The sequence below is a fragment of the Chenopodium quinoa genome, unplaced genomic scaffold, assembly GCF_001683475.1.
Source record: "Chenopodium quinoa cultivar QQ74 unplaced genomic scaffold, ASM168347v1, whole genome shotgun sequence".
In the NCBI taxonomy this organism is placed as follows: domain Eukaryota; kingdom Viridiplantae; phylum Streptophyta; class Magnoliopsida; order Caryophyllales; family Amaranthaceae; genus Chenopodium; species Chenopodium quinoa.
This window is the reverse complement of record NW_018743108.1, coordinates 2,281,196-2,296,536: the sequence shown is the minus strand read 5'-3', so window position 1 is coordinate 2,296,536 and position 15,341 is coordinate 2,281,196. Positions and strand designations below refer to the sequence as shown.

The 15,341-nt window shown below is 36.2% G+C and overlaps 1 protein-coding gene and 1 long non-coding RNA gene across 4 annotated transcripts; one reads left to right on the top strand and one right to left on the bottom strand.

The window, feature by feature from the left end:
* The first annotated feature begins 2,307 nt into the window (after positions 1 to 2,307).
* LOC110731954 lies at positions 2,308 to 6,275 on the top strand. 3 transcript variants are annotated; one of them, XR_002513378.1, is made up of 3 exons: positions 2,308 to 3,901; positions 3,979 to 4,505; positions 4,578 to 6,275. XR_002513378.1 is itself a non-coding variant. In XM_021911869.1 (2 exons), exons 1-2 carry the CDS (start codon positions 4,416 to 4,418, stop codon positions 4,848 to 4,850), a joined length of 363 nt encoding a protein of 120 aa, XP_021767561.1. In that variant the 5' UTR covers positions 2,308 to 4,415; the 3' UTR covers positions 4,851 to 6,275. The 3 variants fall into 3 exon arrangements, 1 of the variants encoding a protein (XP_021767561.1); XR_002513379.1 differs by having other exon boundaries at positions 2,308 to 4,280; positions 4,375 to 4,505; XM_021911869.1 differs by having other exon boundaries at positions 2,308 to 4,505.
* Positions 6,276 to 12,417: 6,142 nt separating this feature from the next.
* LOC110731953 lies at positions 12,418 to 14,809 on the bottom strand. The gene is made up of 2 exons (XR_002513377.1): positions 13,961 to 14,809; positions 12,418 to 12,667 (listed from the first exon to the last, which is right to left on the bottom strand). It is a non-coding gene; the product is annotated as an uncharacterized LOC110731953 (long non-coding RNA).
* Positions 14,810 to 15,341: the final 532 nt, after the last annotated feature.

Genomic DNA, 15,341 nt, shown 5'->3' with positions numbered 1-15,341 from the left:
GGCTTTTTGGGAATTAGGCGTTTGAAGGTCGTCATTCCTTTTGATGACAGCGGGTTCCACGTGTCATTTCGTAAGTGGCCCAATTTAGGCCAATATAGGGTGAACACATGTCTTATTATCATTGGAACACGTTAAGGGGTAATTTTACCAAAAACATTTGCCCCGCACAGATGTGACGTAGCGGGCCACGTGGCATCTGTGACACTTGTCACTCACATAGCGGTGGAAAAGTAATTACTTTTTACCCTTTGGGGAATTTACCAGGATGCCCCTGGAGTTACTTCTCTATAAATAGAAACTTTGCACCAAACATTTTCGCTTATTTATGAAAAAAGGTCTTGAGAGAATCTGAGAGAATCTTTGACTTTTCTTTGAAAAAGCACTCCCGTCTGCCGCTTGCTATTTGCCACCTGACCCAGTCGGCATGTTTAACTTCAGCACTACAAGATTCATCATTCATGGAACACGGAACATAACAATCATCAATAGAAGCATTTGAATAACCATGACCACGTTCATAACTATCTCTAGCAAACCATACATAAAAGTCCCAAGCATCATCGATTGACAATGCCCAAAATCTACCATTAAACATGCTTTCAACAATGTCTCTAGTTTGCTTAGTCAAATTATGATAACAAATATCACAAGCCTCCCAAAGATCATAACCATGGTAACTAATAAAGTTCTCTAATCTATTAAAGTACACCCAAAATGGCACATTCTCAAATTGAGGAACGAGGTATTTCTCATTTTTTATACAAAACAAACTAAAATCAAATAGAAAAGTATATACAAAGACCTAGACTCAAGCAATTAAAAACACTCAAACATAGACACCGTTCTCCGGCAATGGCGCCATTTTGACGAGGGGTGGAACTAGGTCGTTGAAACTAATCCTCCCTCGATCAAACTAAATTTATAAAAACTTAACAAACCTAAAAACAAGTATAGAGGCAAGTCAAGGGTCGAACCCAAAGGAATGATAATGTTCAAGCGCTCTCAATTATACGCCTAAGCTAGGTCAAATTCTAAGGATTAAAGGTAAACACTAACCAACTAAAAAAACGAAGAATCAAACAAATAAAACACTAGGAACGGGGATCAACAAGTAATCATGATAATTGTAGCAACTCGGAAATACATGCAAGTCAATGGTTGTGAAGACTATTGGAAAGCTCAATCAAAAGAATCAACAAGCTAAATCCTAGAGGTCAAACTAGCGCCAACTACGAGAGACTTTAAGTATGAGCATCACTAATCAAGCTCAATCGACAATTGCAATTCCTAAATCAATGGTCCGTATCATTAGAAACTACAATGCAATCTAGCATAATTCTCAAGGCCTAATCGAATTACACCCATGCAAACTTTCATTAATCACTTTAATCTCAACAATTCTTCAACACAATCTCCAAATTAAGCACAATCAATCAATCAAGTTTCACCCAATTTCTAGCAAATAACTACTCTAACATCATCATCTAATCAACAAAAAACTAAAGAAATCAAGAATAAACAATATATGAAGAACAACTACACTAATCAAGCATCAAACATCAAAATCAATCTAAACAAACATGAATACTAAACAAAGCAATAAAATGAGATAGAGTTAAGAATTATCATTGATAATAGAGAAAATCTTCAACAAACTTGTCACCATTAAATCTTCAATCTCGTAATCACCATTGAAATTCCTCACTTTCTCTCTCTAAAATCTACCCCTAAACTAACCCTAAAACTAGAGAGAGAAGCTCTTAAGTATGCTAAGAATATGATAAAAAAACTAGAATAATACTGCTCTAAATTCCCCCAAAAATCGGGTTACAATGATATTTATAGAGGTCGCGAAAACAAAAACCGAGCAAGCAAATACCAGGAAGGTGGCCCGCGCTTCAAGGGTGGCGCGCCCGCGCCTGAGCTCTGCGCGCCCGCGTCTCTCTGGGTTTCTTTGATCTTTTCGCGGCTTCGTGCATTCGCTAAGGTCGCACGATTATGATAATGATGAACACTAAGAGAGGCAGTCCCAAAAGCACTTGATTGTGGGTTCAACACCCCATCTTCATGAGACCACGGCTTGAGAGCACAAGAGCTAGAAGTTAGAGAATCCACTTCCTTGCATCTTGAGCTTTCCTATTGCCATGAGCTTGCTCCAAAGGCTTCCTCCACCTTAGTAAATCACCAATATCAAGACCTAAACCTTGTACAATACCTACAACCACGAAAATAGAGCAAATAAAGGAGAAAAGACTATAAAACCCATAAAATTGCATTAAAGCTACAAAATAAGAGAGGAAAGGTAAAACTAAGACAAAATTCATAAAACTAAGCATTTATTAAACATAAAAGCCATGAAAAGAAGGTGAAAACAATCTAAATGTGCATCAAATGGGTGCTATTTATGACACCATCAAGCACTACCTCTTTTAGGTAACCACCTACTCCTTTCTTTCTCTTTTCATTTTCCTTTCATTTTGCCTTTGTTTGTTTCATTAAAAAATGGTATTACAAACACACACGGCATGACCTAGGATAGCTGTCAGCCGGTCACCTGGGACGGCTGAATCTAAAACTAGGGGTACCGCTTGTCCTGAATTGCTCTCTCCAACGAATCTGTCTGTGTCTATGCACGACACTATGGATTAAACAAAAAAGGACAGCTTGGCCGCCTACTGATGAAGAGGATGAAAGTCCTATTAATGTGCCCAGAAGCGAGGTATCTTATTACCCATCCGGCGTCCAAATGATGCCGACTAACTCGATTCTGGTTGAGCAAGAAAATGCTCTCATCGAAGAGGCATCCGGCTCTAGAGAGGAGTCGTCTCAGTCGGATGCTAGCTACAACGGCCTCAGAAGTGAGTAGGAGCTACCTGTGAATGCTGAGGAAGGCTCTGAGGAAGGGGTCGCCTCTCTCGAGCGAGGCCAGGAAGAAAATTCTTCCTCCCTCAAAGAAATATTTACTCCTTCTTCAGCCATATGTCCGCATCTACCCAGAGAACCATACAGAAACACTTGGGTGATTTCTGGGACACCTATTTCATGGGTGTCCGCTATCAAATAAACGTTCCAGCCCTAACAATTCAGTCGTCTGGCTTCTTGACCCGAGCTATGGAGATATTTGCTTTGGGTGCTATACGGCCACATTACAGGTGGGCCTTAGGTTTCCGTTTGATTCAGAAATTGAAAAGATCCTGGACGGGTACCGCTTGGGATATGGCAACTAGAACCCAATTCATGGGTTAATATTCTAGGATTTGTAGCCTCTTGTAGGATGCAGGACGTTGAGCCTAGCTTTGAGGCCTTCACCCACATGCATTACCTAAGAAAAGCTCTCGCATCAGCCGGCCCCAGGTGGTTCACCTTATCATGTAACAAAGGTTACATGATGAGTTTGGGGAAAGAAAACAAATGGAAGCATTGGAGAAACAAGTTTTACATTGTTTTTTCCCCTGATACCATCCGGAACCGGAAGTATAATTCCTTGAACAAATATCCTCACCTCTTAGGTTAGAAAGCTATTCTCCCTCGTGTGTCTGACGAAGGTTAGGACTAGATTTTGACACCTAGTCTATTTAAAGTTGACGTGAAAATGGTTAGGGGGGAACCGAGAAAGAGATTACCACTAAAATCTATATCCTAGAGTTCAATTGGCTAACTAATCCTTTCTATTTGGCCGCCTGTGGCCTTAGAAGTGAGAAGGGAAGAGGTGGGAAATTGTCTGAGTCTTTGCATAGCTATAATTTCATTTATTTTTTTTTACTAACATTTCATTTGGTCGTTTGCAGAAGAAGCCATGTCTCAGCTTGATCCGAGCAAAAAACCAGGAGGCGACGCCTCAGCTTAGTGCCAAATAATGAAGCACAAAAACCAAGTGTTCAAGTAAGAACAGCTTGAGCATGTAAGTTTTTTACATCTGTCTTATTACCGTTGGCCCTTTTTTTCAAACTTTTTATTTCAAAGTTGATCCTTTTTTAGGAAAGGTTGGTGGAGCTGCATGTACTACCAACACTGCCAGACTCCGATTAAAAGAAGGAAGACGGTTGCTCACAAATCATCAGCTAGCCAGTTAGAGTCCCACCCCTCTATAGGTGGCAAGTCGCTGGTTGTTATGGCTGCTTTGAAGAAGGCGGAGGAGTCCAAGTCGGCTAAGGAAAAAACTCCAACTGGGGCAACCGACTCTCTAGGCGGCCATTCAAGCAGGCGGAGTGAAGAATGCTCAAGATTTGTTCATCATCCCAGATACCTCCGCCTTTGATCCCTAGCATTACCCTTGTAGAGTTAAGACTTATATTTATTCGCCAAACAACTCTGAAACATACCTGTCTTTTGGCAGGATCTATGCCAGCCTCTTACCAAGTATTAATTGTGTAGATTCTCCCCAGGCGCCGGATGATAAGCGGATCGCCAAGGACATGATCGCTGCTGTCTCTGCTGAACATCGCGACTCTATCAAAGGAGTCAGCTCCCTGAACTTTAATGATATCCTTGCAAATTTGGCAGAGGTATTTTTTCAAGTTATTTTCTAACTTTTGCCTTTGCCGACTGTATACTAACCTTCCTTTTCTTTTTGGTAGATGAAAGCTAATGGTCATAAAAAACCATTCAGCGACAAGCGGAAAGAGGTAAGGGTTGCCAACTTAAGGGCCGCTTCCAATCTTGACAAATCCATGTTTGATGTAAATAAGACTGAGTTGTTGACTGAAGATATCCTATACTTACAAGAGACTGCAAATTTGCAAGTGATGAAAAATTTGGTGGCGGCCCAGAAGAGGGTGACTGAACTGAAGGCGGCTAAAGAGAAGGTTGAAGAGCTTCAAGATGCTGGCAAAGAGACAGATAGTCTCTAGAGCCAACATGATAAACTTCAACACAAGCTTGCCAATCAAGTAAAGCAGCTCGCCTCCAAATGGTCTGCCAAGGTGGAATAGGAGAAAAGGCTGCTCGTTGAGGAAAACAAGGCCGATTGCGTCACTCGCATGAAGATGGTGTGCAAGGATCTCTTTCCCAAAGACAACTACTCATTTGGGAGTATCGTTATGAGCAAGTTACAGAGGAGCAGGATTCTCAGGCAGGCTAGGGAGCTGATGGCGGCAAGGGGGACCAGCATGAGGACGAGGGCAAGGAAATTAAAGTGATGGAGATCATCAGGCCAATGAAGAAGTGGCGGATGAAAATGAAGCCGAGGTCCTCTCCTAAAGCTAATTAATTTTAATGTTGTTTCTGCGGCCGGATGGATAGTTCAAATATATTTTTGACCTGCGTGTCGAGTATCTCTTGTTTCTTTATCGACTGAGGAGTCGGGTTAATCAACATTTTATTTTTTTTTCATCGGTTGTTTAGTCGGTTAACAATTTGACTTTTTAATTTTGCTGGCCAAGGGGTCAGCTTTTTATGATGAATCATCTGCCCAATAGGTCGGTTTTTAATGTTTGTGTTTGGTTTCTAACAATTGTGTTTTATTTTCTAAAATTTGTATTTTGTGTTTGAATGGTATACCAGATTGTTTTATCCCTGGGCAGCTGTGCACTTGGGTTTAAAAGTTTGTTGATTGGCTTGAAAATGGGTGATGCTGGTTGAGGTATGACTGATTTTTGAGTCAATCAATCACTAAGGTGATTGCCCCAAGCCAAGCGCGCAGTCGGCCACTCTAGGATCCAGCTCTTATTGCAAGCGGTCACTAGACCTTTCTTCCATGGTAGAATGGTTGTTCATGCAACAAGTATTACAAGTTGAATGAACTTCAATGTTAATTTAGCATCGGTCCGCCTGAGATTCTTCCTTTACAGGCGTCTCATATTTTTAGGCATCCCTTTTCGCCTACGCAAGTTTAAATGGGTCCGGATGAGTGATCATGCTACAAATATTACAATTTTCATGAAATAGGAAGTTTGCAATTGTCCGCCTGCTAGTTTTCTATTACAATAGCAAGCAATTCTATGAGCCTTATGTGCTCACCCCATTTCGAGAGGGCTTCATCCAACTTAGGCTAATTCTCAAACTAGTCGTTTATGTATGTGGCCATAATCCAATTATACTCCATGTCCGCATTTCCCTACTAGGAGGAATTGTATAATTTTGCGAGGTAATCTAAGTCAGAATTTCAGTCGATGGCCGATTGATGTACCCAACATCCGACCATTGCATTCTTAGTCCTTCTTTAGATTTCCATGGTCAGGTAGCTGTGAGTTGACCAATTAGGTCGTTCAATTTCTACCGGCTGTATGCAATTGTAAAGCAGACGATAGAATGCCCTCTGCGACGATAACACCCAGAGTGATTCCAAGATCCTTTATTCGTGCAATAATTTACCGGACTTTGGCCCTACCATCAACCATTACATTTTCAAGGTGAGTAAACTCTTTACTGATTACAACTCTTGTAACTCTTGGTTGAATAATTAATCGTCACATGTTTAATTATTTCCCTTTTCTTCAAGGTTCTAAACTCTTTAGGTAACCTTATTGAGCATAACCAATTAAAAGTGTAAAATTTGTTTTACCCCCACTCCCCTAAGATATAATATGAAAACCAGCTTTGGCATGACCCATCATAAATATCAAATGTTTCATCGGGTTTTTAATTGGAAAAGCAATCTTAATATTACTGGGACCTAGATTTATTATGTTGTGATTATTTAGTGAACTCTAGCGCATCATCAATCAACATAAATACAATCTAAAATGCATAATCTACTAATGCAATAAAATAAATCATGACATAGTATGGCCCCTTAGTCGTAAGAAAACTAGAAATGAAAATGCTCCCACTTGAATCATCATGGATCTCCATCCACCTTGCTCCTTTGGGCCTTCAATTCATGGGCTTCTTTGAACTAACATTATTTAAATAACTATTCTATTTACTTTAAATGAAAGTTAGAAAAATACTTAACGGTACGCAGACCGTATTTAGATTACAAAAATACATCACGATGCGCATATCGTATTTAAGAATCTATGGGCCATACTAGTCTATATACAGCAACATAATATCATATATTATAAAAGTGCCATATAATAAATCACTCAACATGCTTATCTAAACTACAACATCGAATGTTCATAATAAAATCAACGCATTTCCTAAAATATCTTATATTATAATCATAATTAAATAATATCATATATTATTCATGAGCGTTTATAAAATATCATATATTTAATTTAGTTATGAGATAGAATCAAATCATATTTTAATCTAGAAAGATAAATCATATTTAATCTTCCATGATTATCCTAACAAATTTAGGAGATTCTATCCTAAGTACTAGCCAATCAAATAATTTTAAAATCAATTATATTCTAATCTAATTATGGGATAATCACATTATTTAAATCAATTATTATCCTTTTGGAATATGCTCAGAATATCCTAATCAATTTTATCCAAAATTAACCACTTTAATTAGGATAATTATCAATTTAACAACTTTAAATATGGATAATATCAAATATAACAACTTTTAAGTAATTGATTTTATCCTAAAATAAAAGATTTTATCCAAATAAAACCAATTTTATCTTTTTAAAATAAAAGATCATATTTTCAAAATATTTTAACTTATACAAAATGAAATTGATTTTATCCCAAAATAATTCATAATTATCTTGAAATAATTTTTCAAATAATATAATTTTTTTTTTTTTTTGAAAAACCGCAAGCCACCACCGCCGGCCACCGTGGTTGGCTGCCGCAACAGCACCCACTGCCACAAGGCAGCATCGGGCAGCAGCCGTGCAACGCTTGCAAGCTGCTGCCCATTGCCACCCTCCGACCTCTACCCTCCCCTTCCCCTCCCTCTTGGTCTAGCAGCGGCGATAGCAACTAAGGCTGCGCCACCCAGCCGTGGCTGCCGCCTCTAAATATATATTTATATTTTTTTTTTGTGTTTTAATTTAATTAAAATAACTTTTATCAAAATTAAATTAAATCAATCCGAAAATTAAAATTGAATCAACATTCAATCTTAAAATTAGGGTTCTTCATAAAATTGATCCCAATTTAATTCTAACTTTTCAAATTAAATCGATGATCATACACAAAACACTATTATGCATAAATCAATCCGATTCAAATTATGAATAATAAAATAAATCGAATTAAATCAAAATCAAGCACAAAAATCATATTTTAGGGCTAGTATTTTCGAAAATTAAAAAAAATAAGGTTAGGAGGTTCGAAAATTTCGAACATATTAGGGCTAAAATTCGGTCATCTTCATGGCTATTTGAGCATAATTAAATCACATTTAATCAATTCCAAAAGTTTAATTACATTAAATATAAAAATTGAACTATAATTAAATTAATTTCTTCCTCTTAATTGATTATAAAATTAACATGGACATCAAATAATCGTATTATTATGATCTAGCGCGTTGATGCAAGAGGCTAACTGATATCACTGTAGGAGTTTATAGGTACTACACAGCGGAAATAATATAAATCTTATTCAACCAAGTACAAATCCCAAGATCACATGCATAACACACAAGACACATAATCATACCTTTGACGCGTGAATTCCACGAAGCTATTCGACAGGAAAATTAGGGAGAGAATAGAGCCCCAAGCGTTGCTCCTCTACTTAGTCCACGAGATTCGAACGAGTCGTCCACCAATACTAGATTGGTCGAGTGATTGAGGAAAACCACGATCACCACCTTTAGAGACAACCAACCACCGCACAAACCACCACCACCACCACAAACCTCCACCGGCGTGAGGAGGAGGAGAGAGCCGTGTGAGAGAGAGGACTTTGAAAGGGGTTGGGTTTGGTGTTTGATAATTAGGGTTTGATCTTATCTGATCAGATAATTGCTTACTATACTTGCAAACCTACACACCTAGTCTATTTATAATCTCATTATAATTAGAGTAGGGCACGAAGCCCAAAACCACTTCTTATCCTCCATATGGCCGGTCACTTAGAGTGATGAGGCCCAAGATGGGCCTCGTCCTCTAATGCTCGATCTAGCCCCTTTGTGTGACCTTATAGGATATGTGCAATTGGGCTTTGGGCTATTTTACTAGTCTAAAGATCGTTAGTGCCACTAGCTATAGCCAAACGACGACCCAAATGTAAGAACTTAATTATCTCCATAATTTGATCCAATTATATATCTAGTAATTGTACACGACGAAGACATAACTCCTTCACATATATGGGAGAAAACACAATTGCTAGACATAATGGTTACCTGATTAGATCATCGTTAATCATCTCACTTAGCTTATTCTCCAATAATCATCATTCGAACTCTCAACCTCCATCATTAAATCCTCATTGCCATGACTCATTCGATCATACCCAATAATAATAAATATACATTAGTAACCTCTCAATTCAAAATCGTTGATAGAACAAGTATAAACTTATTTTTAGAATCAAAACAAGTATTACATCATTTTGACTAAAATGAGCATTACTTTAAAAATAGATACTACCACTATTCATATTAGTAGAAAATATTACTATAAAAACTTTAATTTAGAGAACTCTAAAATTGCTCTAGTATCAAAACTCATTTTTAGGAAGTTGAATGTACAAAGTACATAATCATCAATTCCTTGTGCAAAATAATATTAGAATTTAAACAAACACTACACTATTAAGAGTAAAATAAGAACAAACATAGAACATAGATAGCAATTAGCAAGATACTACTATATTTTAGCATCGTTTTCTTATCATCAAAATATCTAAATAATCGTTTTCAAAGAAAGTTAAGAGTTTGTATCTCAAAAAAAGGATAAACTTATAATCAAAATAAGAGCAAACAAAATAAGCTCACTTTGGTTTCATGTGTACAGAGTAGTCTCAAAGACTATTCTTGGTTTCACCAAACATGACACAAATGGAGGAAGAACAAGAGTGCTTGGCTACGGTGCATGAGCTTGGTCTACGATAAGAAGAAGGATGGCAACAACTGCCTGGAGCAGGGAAAAGATATGGTGATTGAGGCAATAGTGGTGTCTCTTTTGCAGTCAAACTTATGGGTGTTAATAACCTGGTACGTGAAACTTATAAGAGAAGGAAGAGTAAAGATCAAGATAACTATATTAATTTGATAAGTTTGAAAATTAAGCTGATCACTAAACTTTTGTTGTGATGATAATTGAAACAATCGAACATCCTATTGGAAAGAACCAAATTTTAACTTCCAATGCTTAACCGTGAAGAAAGAACAAGGAAGAGTTGGATTTTGTCCTTTTTCGATGCATAAGGGCATTTTGGTAATTTAACCCGCTCAGGTAGAAATACGGATTTTATGTAAATCTTTAAACATTTGACTGAACAAAAAATATTACTTGACCCGAAATACATTTTAAAATAAGTAACGTTCCTTTCGAAAAATTAACTTTCGAAATGATCTAATCTTATAATAAAATTTAACACAAAAACATTCGAATTGAATAAATAGTGATTAAAAATCAATTAAGCTAATATTATAGAATCAGTGTTTAATAAATTAAGTTTTAAAATCTTGGGTATTACATCCTTACCCCCTTACAAAAAGTTTCGTCCTTGAAACTTGTTACCTTATAACTTACAATCATTATAACCAATAATACCTCAAAATCAACTTACAACATTTCTTATGAATCACATCCTCTAATTTAAATCTAATAAACAATATGATACTCAAATCTCAAATAAATTTAATATCCCAAAGTTCTTAACCACAAATCATATTCATATCACTAAGATATTCTTCCCTGTCCTATATATTATAACCTCAAATTATTTCTACTACTCAAAGATATTCTTCAATCACCAAAAGATCAGCTTTCATGTCCTAAAGATCATACTCTGGCGACACAAGTCTACGACCCACACTTCCGGCAGAGTTCCGCTCTGATACCTAACTGTAACGCCCCGACTTTTAATCGGCGTCACTGTAAGGAGGGTGATCCCATCAAAAGGGGTACTCTACTAAAATGCCCTTGGCCGCTTAAAAGCCTAGGACTTTACACTTGTTAGGGTGTATTAGGATTTGAATTCCTGACTGTTTGGGGGACCTTGAATTAGAATTTATTCCATCATTACGCTTTTTTATAAGAAACAAGTAGGAGTCGCCAATGAGGTTTAGGAAAAACTCATAAACCTCATTCATGCCTTTCTTCCATGTGGAGTTCATGGAATAATTATCACAAATCATAATTTTACCCATCCCCAAACTGGTCTATAAACCAGATTTGAGTTCGGGAGTGAGGGTACTAAGATAACGTTCCTTGTAGAGGGTAATCGTCATCCTAGCCCTAGTACGACCTCGTTTCATCACCAAACAATATATGCAACGCGATACCTAAAAATATGTTAGTTGATTTTATTTACAAGCATTAATTCCATAAGAATTACATTACAAAAGTCGTTATTCTTATATAATAATTATCGTGAAAGATCAATAAATAAACAAGATTCGCCTTGGCTTAAGTGATCAACCAACAATTATTATATTCAATTCTAGTCTTTATTTAACGCAAGATACTATGTGGAATTGATTAATTAATTATTTTAAAAGTGATAAAAAAACACTAATTAATTAATTAAAGTCCTTTTAAACAAGAAAAATAAAGGTGATTTCACTAAGTGCTCGGGAATTTACCACTACTCTTTGCTAGATCTCCGTTTAGAACACTTATGGACACCTTCTTGTTGGGGAACCTCCACCGTAGTAACAAAGTATCGAAAGGGTGAGTGTTTAGGAAAAGAGGGCTAGGTTGCACAAGTTCACAAGTTAATTCACCAGAGTTTTTAGGTTAATTTCTGTCTGTTGAAGCCTCGCTTTAAGTTCGTATTTATAAAGAAGGATTAGGTTTAGGCTTTCGAGCAATCTGCCGCAGCAGACGTCGCGCGCAACATATGAAGTTGCGCGTGGCATCCCAGCGCAAGTTATAGAGTTGCACTGCTATGTGTTGCGCGACTTTTTGTCTTGCGCCCGGCTTTATGGTAAGATTTGATTTTATATTTTCCGTATTATTACAAATCTTCCAAGTTGCGCTGGGTGTTGCGCGCAACTGAATTAGTTGCGCGCGGCAGCCCAGCGCGACTTTGTGAGATGCGCGCGGCTTTTTCTGCGACAACACTAAGTTTTAACCTAGGCACTCTTAAATCCGTCATTATTAGGGTTTATGCACGGGCTTAAGCCTAATTATGATCGGTTTTAGTTGATTGGACCTTTGTTTTGAATTTTTCTTTAATTTGGGCTAGTCTTTTGTGTTTTGTGGCTTATCCAGTTATCCATAAGTATACTTCACTTTGATCCAACACGAAGATGGATTTATTTACCGTCATTGCACTTCCTGTCGGGACAGGAGGCCAAAAGTAGATGTGTATAGTCACCAGACCGTACTTAACTTGTCGTTTGCAGCGGAATTAATTAACCATAAATAATCCATTCTTTACTCATCATATGCAACGGAATCAATCATATAGATAATCTCGTGAACACCTGTGGGTTATGGGCCCATAAATAAACATACTCCTTAATGAGAATAATCAATAAATAATACAACTCCAGTCTTCATTACTGTAATAAAATAATCAATCCATCTCAACTCTCGATGATCCATAATACATAAGCCTTGATTCCAAAATCCCTCTAAGTAAATTCCTTTAATCCTTTTACCTTTGATTAACTTCAGCTCCATCATCATTATCCCTATTGTTATCCATAAAAATAGAAAACAGAGAAAACGCAGGAAAATCAAAAAATGAGTGGAAAACTCAGTAACATTACTCTAGCCCGTTAAAACAGTTTTTCTTTCAAAATCATTTGAGCATATATCATACATACATAGTTGTTTAGAAATAATCTAATATCATTATTTTTTTAAAAGCTGTGTCGGAAAGGATCATTCCCTTTACATAAGATCATTGGTAAGTATAGGTTTTGGACATAACATAACTTTGATTCGTGTGGGAATGTTTCCCCCTATCATTAACATACTTTCCTCCACCTGTAACTCGCCTATTTTCCACGTTCAGTTCACTTTCCGATGCCGACAAAAGTTTCATCTATCGTATCATATTAAATCATTTCTGAACAACTTTGCACTTCACAAAAATTCATAGCACATTGACACATTACATAATCATTCATTCGTAACACTTAGTTTAATAAAATAATAATCATTAGCGTTAGACATTTAACAGGGGCATAGCATAACAGGTCAAATACACATGATTTATAAACTAATAAAATAACTAGAAATACCTGTCGTTCATAGCATTCTTATCACCTCGTATGATGGTAAGACATCATTATGAACTATCGTACATATCAGTATATCATAAAACTCCTCAATAGAGCGAGTATATATCCTTGTGAGTTCATATAAGTCCTTTAATAGAATTCATGTATTCGTTATCTTTTTGGTGGACATGCTAGTCGCTAGACAGTATGACATGGCGGAACGTCTTCTGCGATGGGACGGTGCCCATAACATAGAGCAAGTGCTCGACATAGTTATGCTGGTGCCCCATGGGTACATGCATTGCATGACCGAAACATAACATATACTGCTAGGCGGACTAGGTCTTTCACTTTCATTTATTAAGTTAAGTATCTTTTAATATGTTATTCGTAGATTATTAACATACTTTCGAGAGATCCACAAATCAATAGAATATTGTATATGTAAAATCATTAATATAAATCATAAGGCTGAAATACATCAATAAACATGTTCATCATATCGCAAGTCATTAAAAATATATACAAGGATATAAAAGATCATGTTATGTCATGTCATTTGCACATACCTGATTTAAAATCATAACATGCCAAACATATCATACATTCATACAAGTGGTACAATAACAGGCCATTAAGGTTACATACGTGGAATCATAATAACTAGATATAATTGTCACATACAGGTTTAAACACAGTAGCTTACACATAATAGGTACATATATGGGAGAGAACACAATTGGTAGACATAATGGTTACCTGATTAGATCATCCTTAATCATCTCACTTAGTTTATTCTCCAATAATCATCATTCGAACTCTCAACCTCCATCATTAATTCCTCATTACCATAACTCATTCGATCATACCCAATAATAATAAATGTTCATTAGTAACATCTTAATTCAAAACCTTTGATAAAACAAGTATAAACTTATTTTTAGAAACAAAACAAGTATTACCTCATTTTGAGTAAAATGAGCATTACTTTAAAAATAAATACTACCACTATTCATTTTAGTAGAAAATATTACTATAAAAACTTTAATTTATAGAACTCTCTAATTGCTCTAGTATCAAAACTCATTTTTCGGAAGTTAAATGTACGAAGTACCTAATCATCAATTCCTTGTGCAAAATAATATTAGAATTTAAACGAACACTACACTTTTAAGAGTAAAATAAGAACAAACATAGAACTTAGGTAGCAAGCTACTACTATATTTTAGCATCATTTTCTTCTCATCAAAATATCTAAATAATCGTTTTTAAAGAAAGTAAAGAGTTTGTATCTCAAATAAAGGATAAACTTATAATCAAAATAAGAGCAAATAAAATAAGTTCACTTTGGTTTCATGTGTACAGAGTAGTCTCAAAGACTATTCTCGGTGTCACCAAACATGACACGAATGGAGGAAGAAGAAGAGTGCGTGGCCGCGGTGCATGAGCTTGGTCGACGGTAAGAAGAAAGATGGCAACAATGGCCTGGAGCAGGGAAAAGGTAAAGTGATTACGGCAATAGTGGTGTCTCTTTAGCAGTGAAACTTATGGGTGTTAACAACTTGGTACAAGAAACTTATAAGAGAAGGAAGAGTAAAGATCAAGATTATTAATTTGATAAGTTTGAAAATTAAGCTGATCACTAGACTTTTGTTGTGATGATAAGTGAAACAATTGAACATCCAATGGAAAAGAAGCAAGTTTTGACTTCCATGCTTAACCGTAAAGAAAAAACAAGGAAGAGGTTGATTTTGTCCTTTTTCGATGCATAAGAGCATTTTGGTAATTTTACCCTCTCCGGTAGAAATACAGATTTTATGTAAATCTTTAAACATTTGACCGAACATAAAATATTACTTGATCCGAAATACATTTTAAAGTAAGTAACGTTCCTTTCGTAAAATTAACTTCCGAAATGATCTAATCTTATAATAAAATTTAAGACTAAAACATTCGAATTGAATAAATAGTGATTAAAAATCAATTAAGCTAATAATATAGAATTAGAGTATAATAAATCAAGTTTTAAAATCTCGGGTATTACAAGAAGGTTCTGAATCATTCTTCGTCCCTATCGATACTTTGAGTTTTGTTTTCAAAGTGGGGGCTTCTATAGACATCCAAATGTGCCTTCCCAAAA

Bases quoted from the DNA above. Each gene is read 5' to 3' on its own strand.
- LOC110731954 (XM_021911869.1), top strand. From the start codon at position 4,416: ATGATCGCTGCTGTCTCTGCTGAACATCGCGACTCTATCAAAGGAGTC. The intron at 4,506-4,577 runs GTATTTTTTCAA...TCTTTTTGGTAG, and splicing joins TCCTTGCAAATTTGGCAGAG to ATGAAAGCTAATGGTCATAA.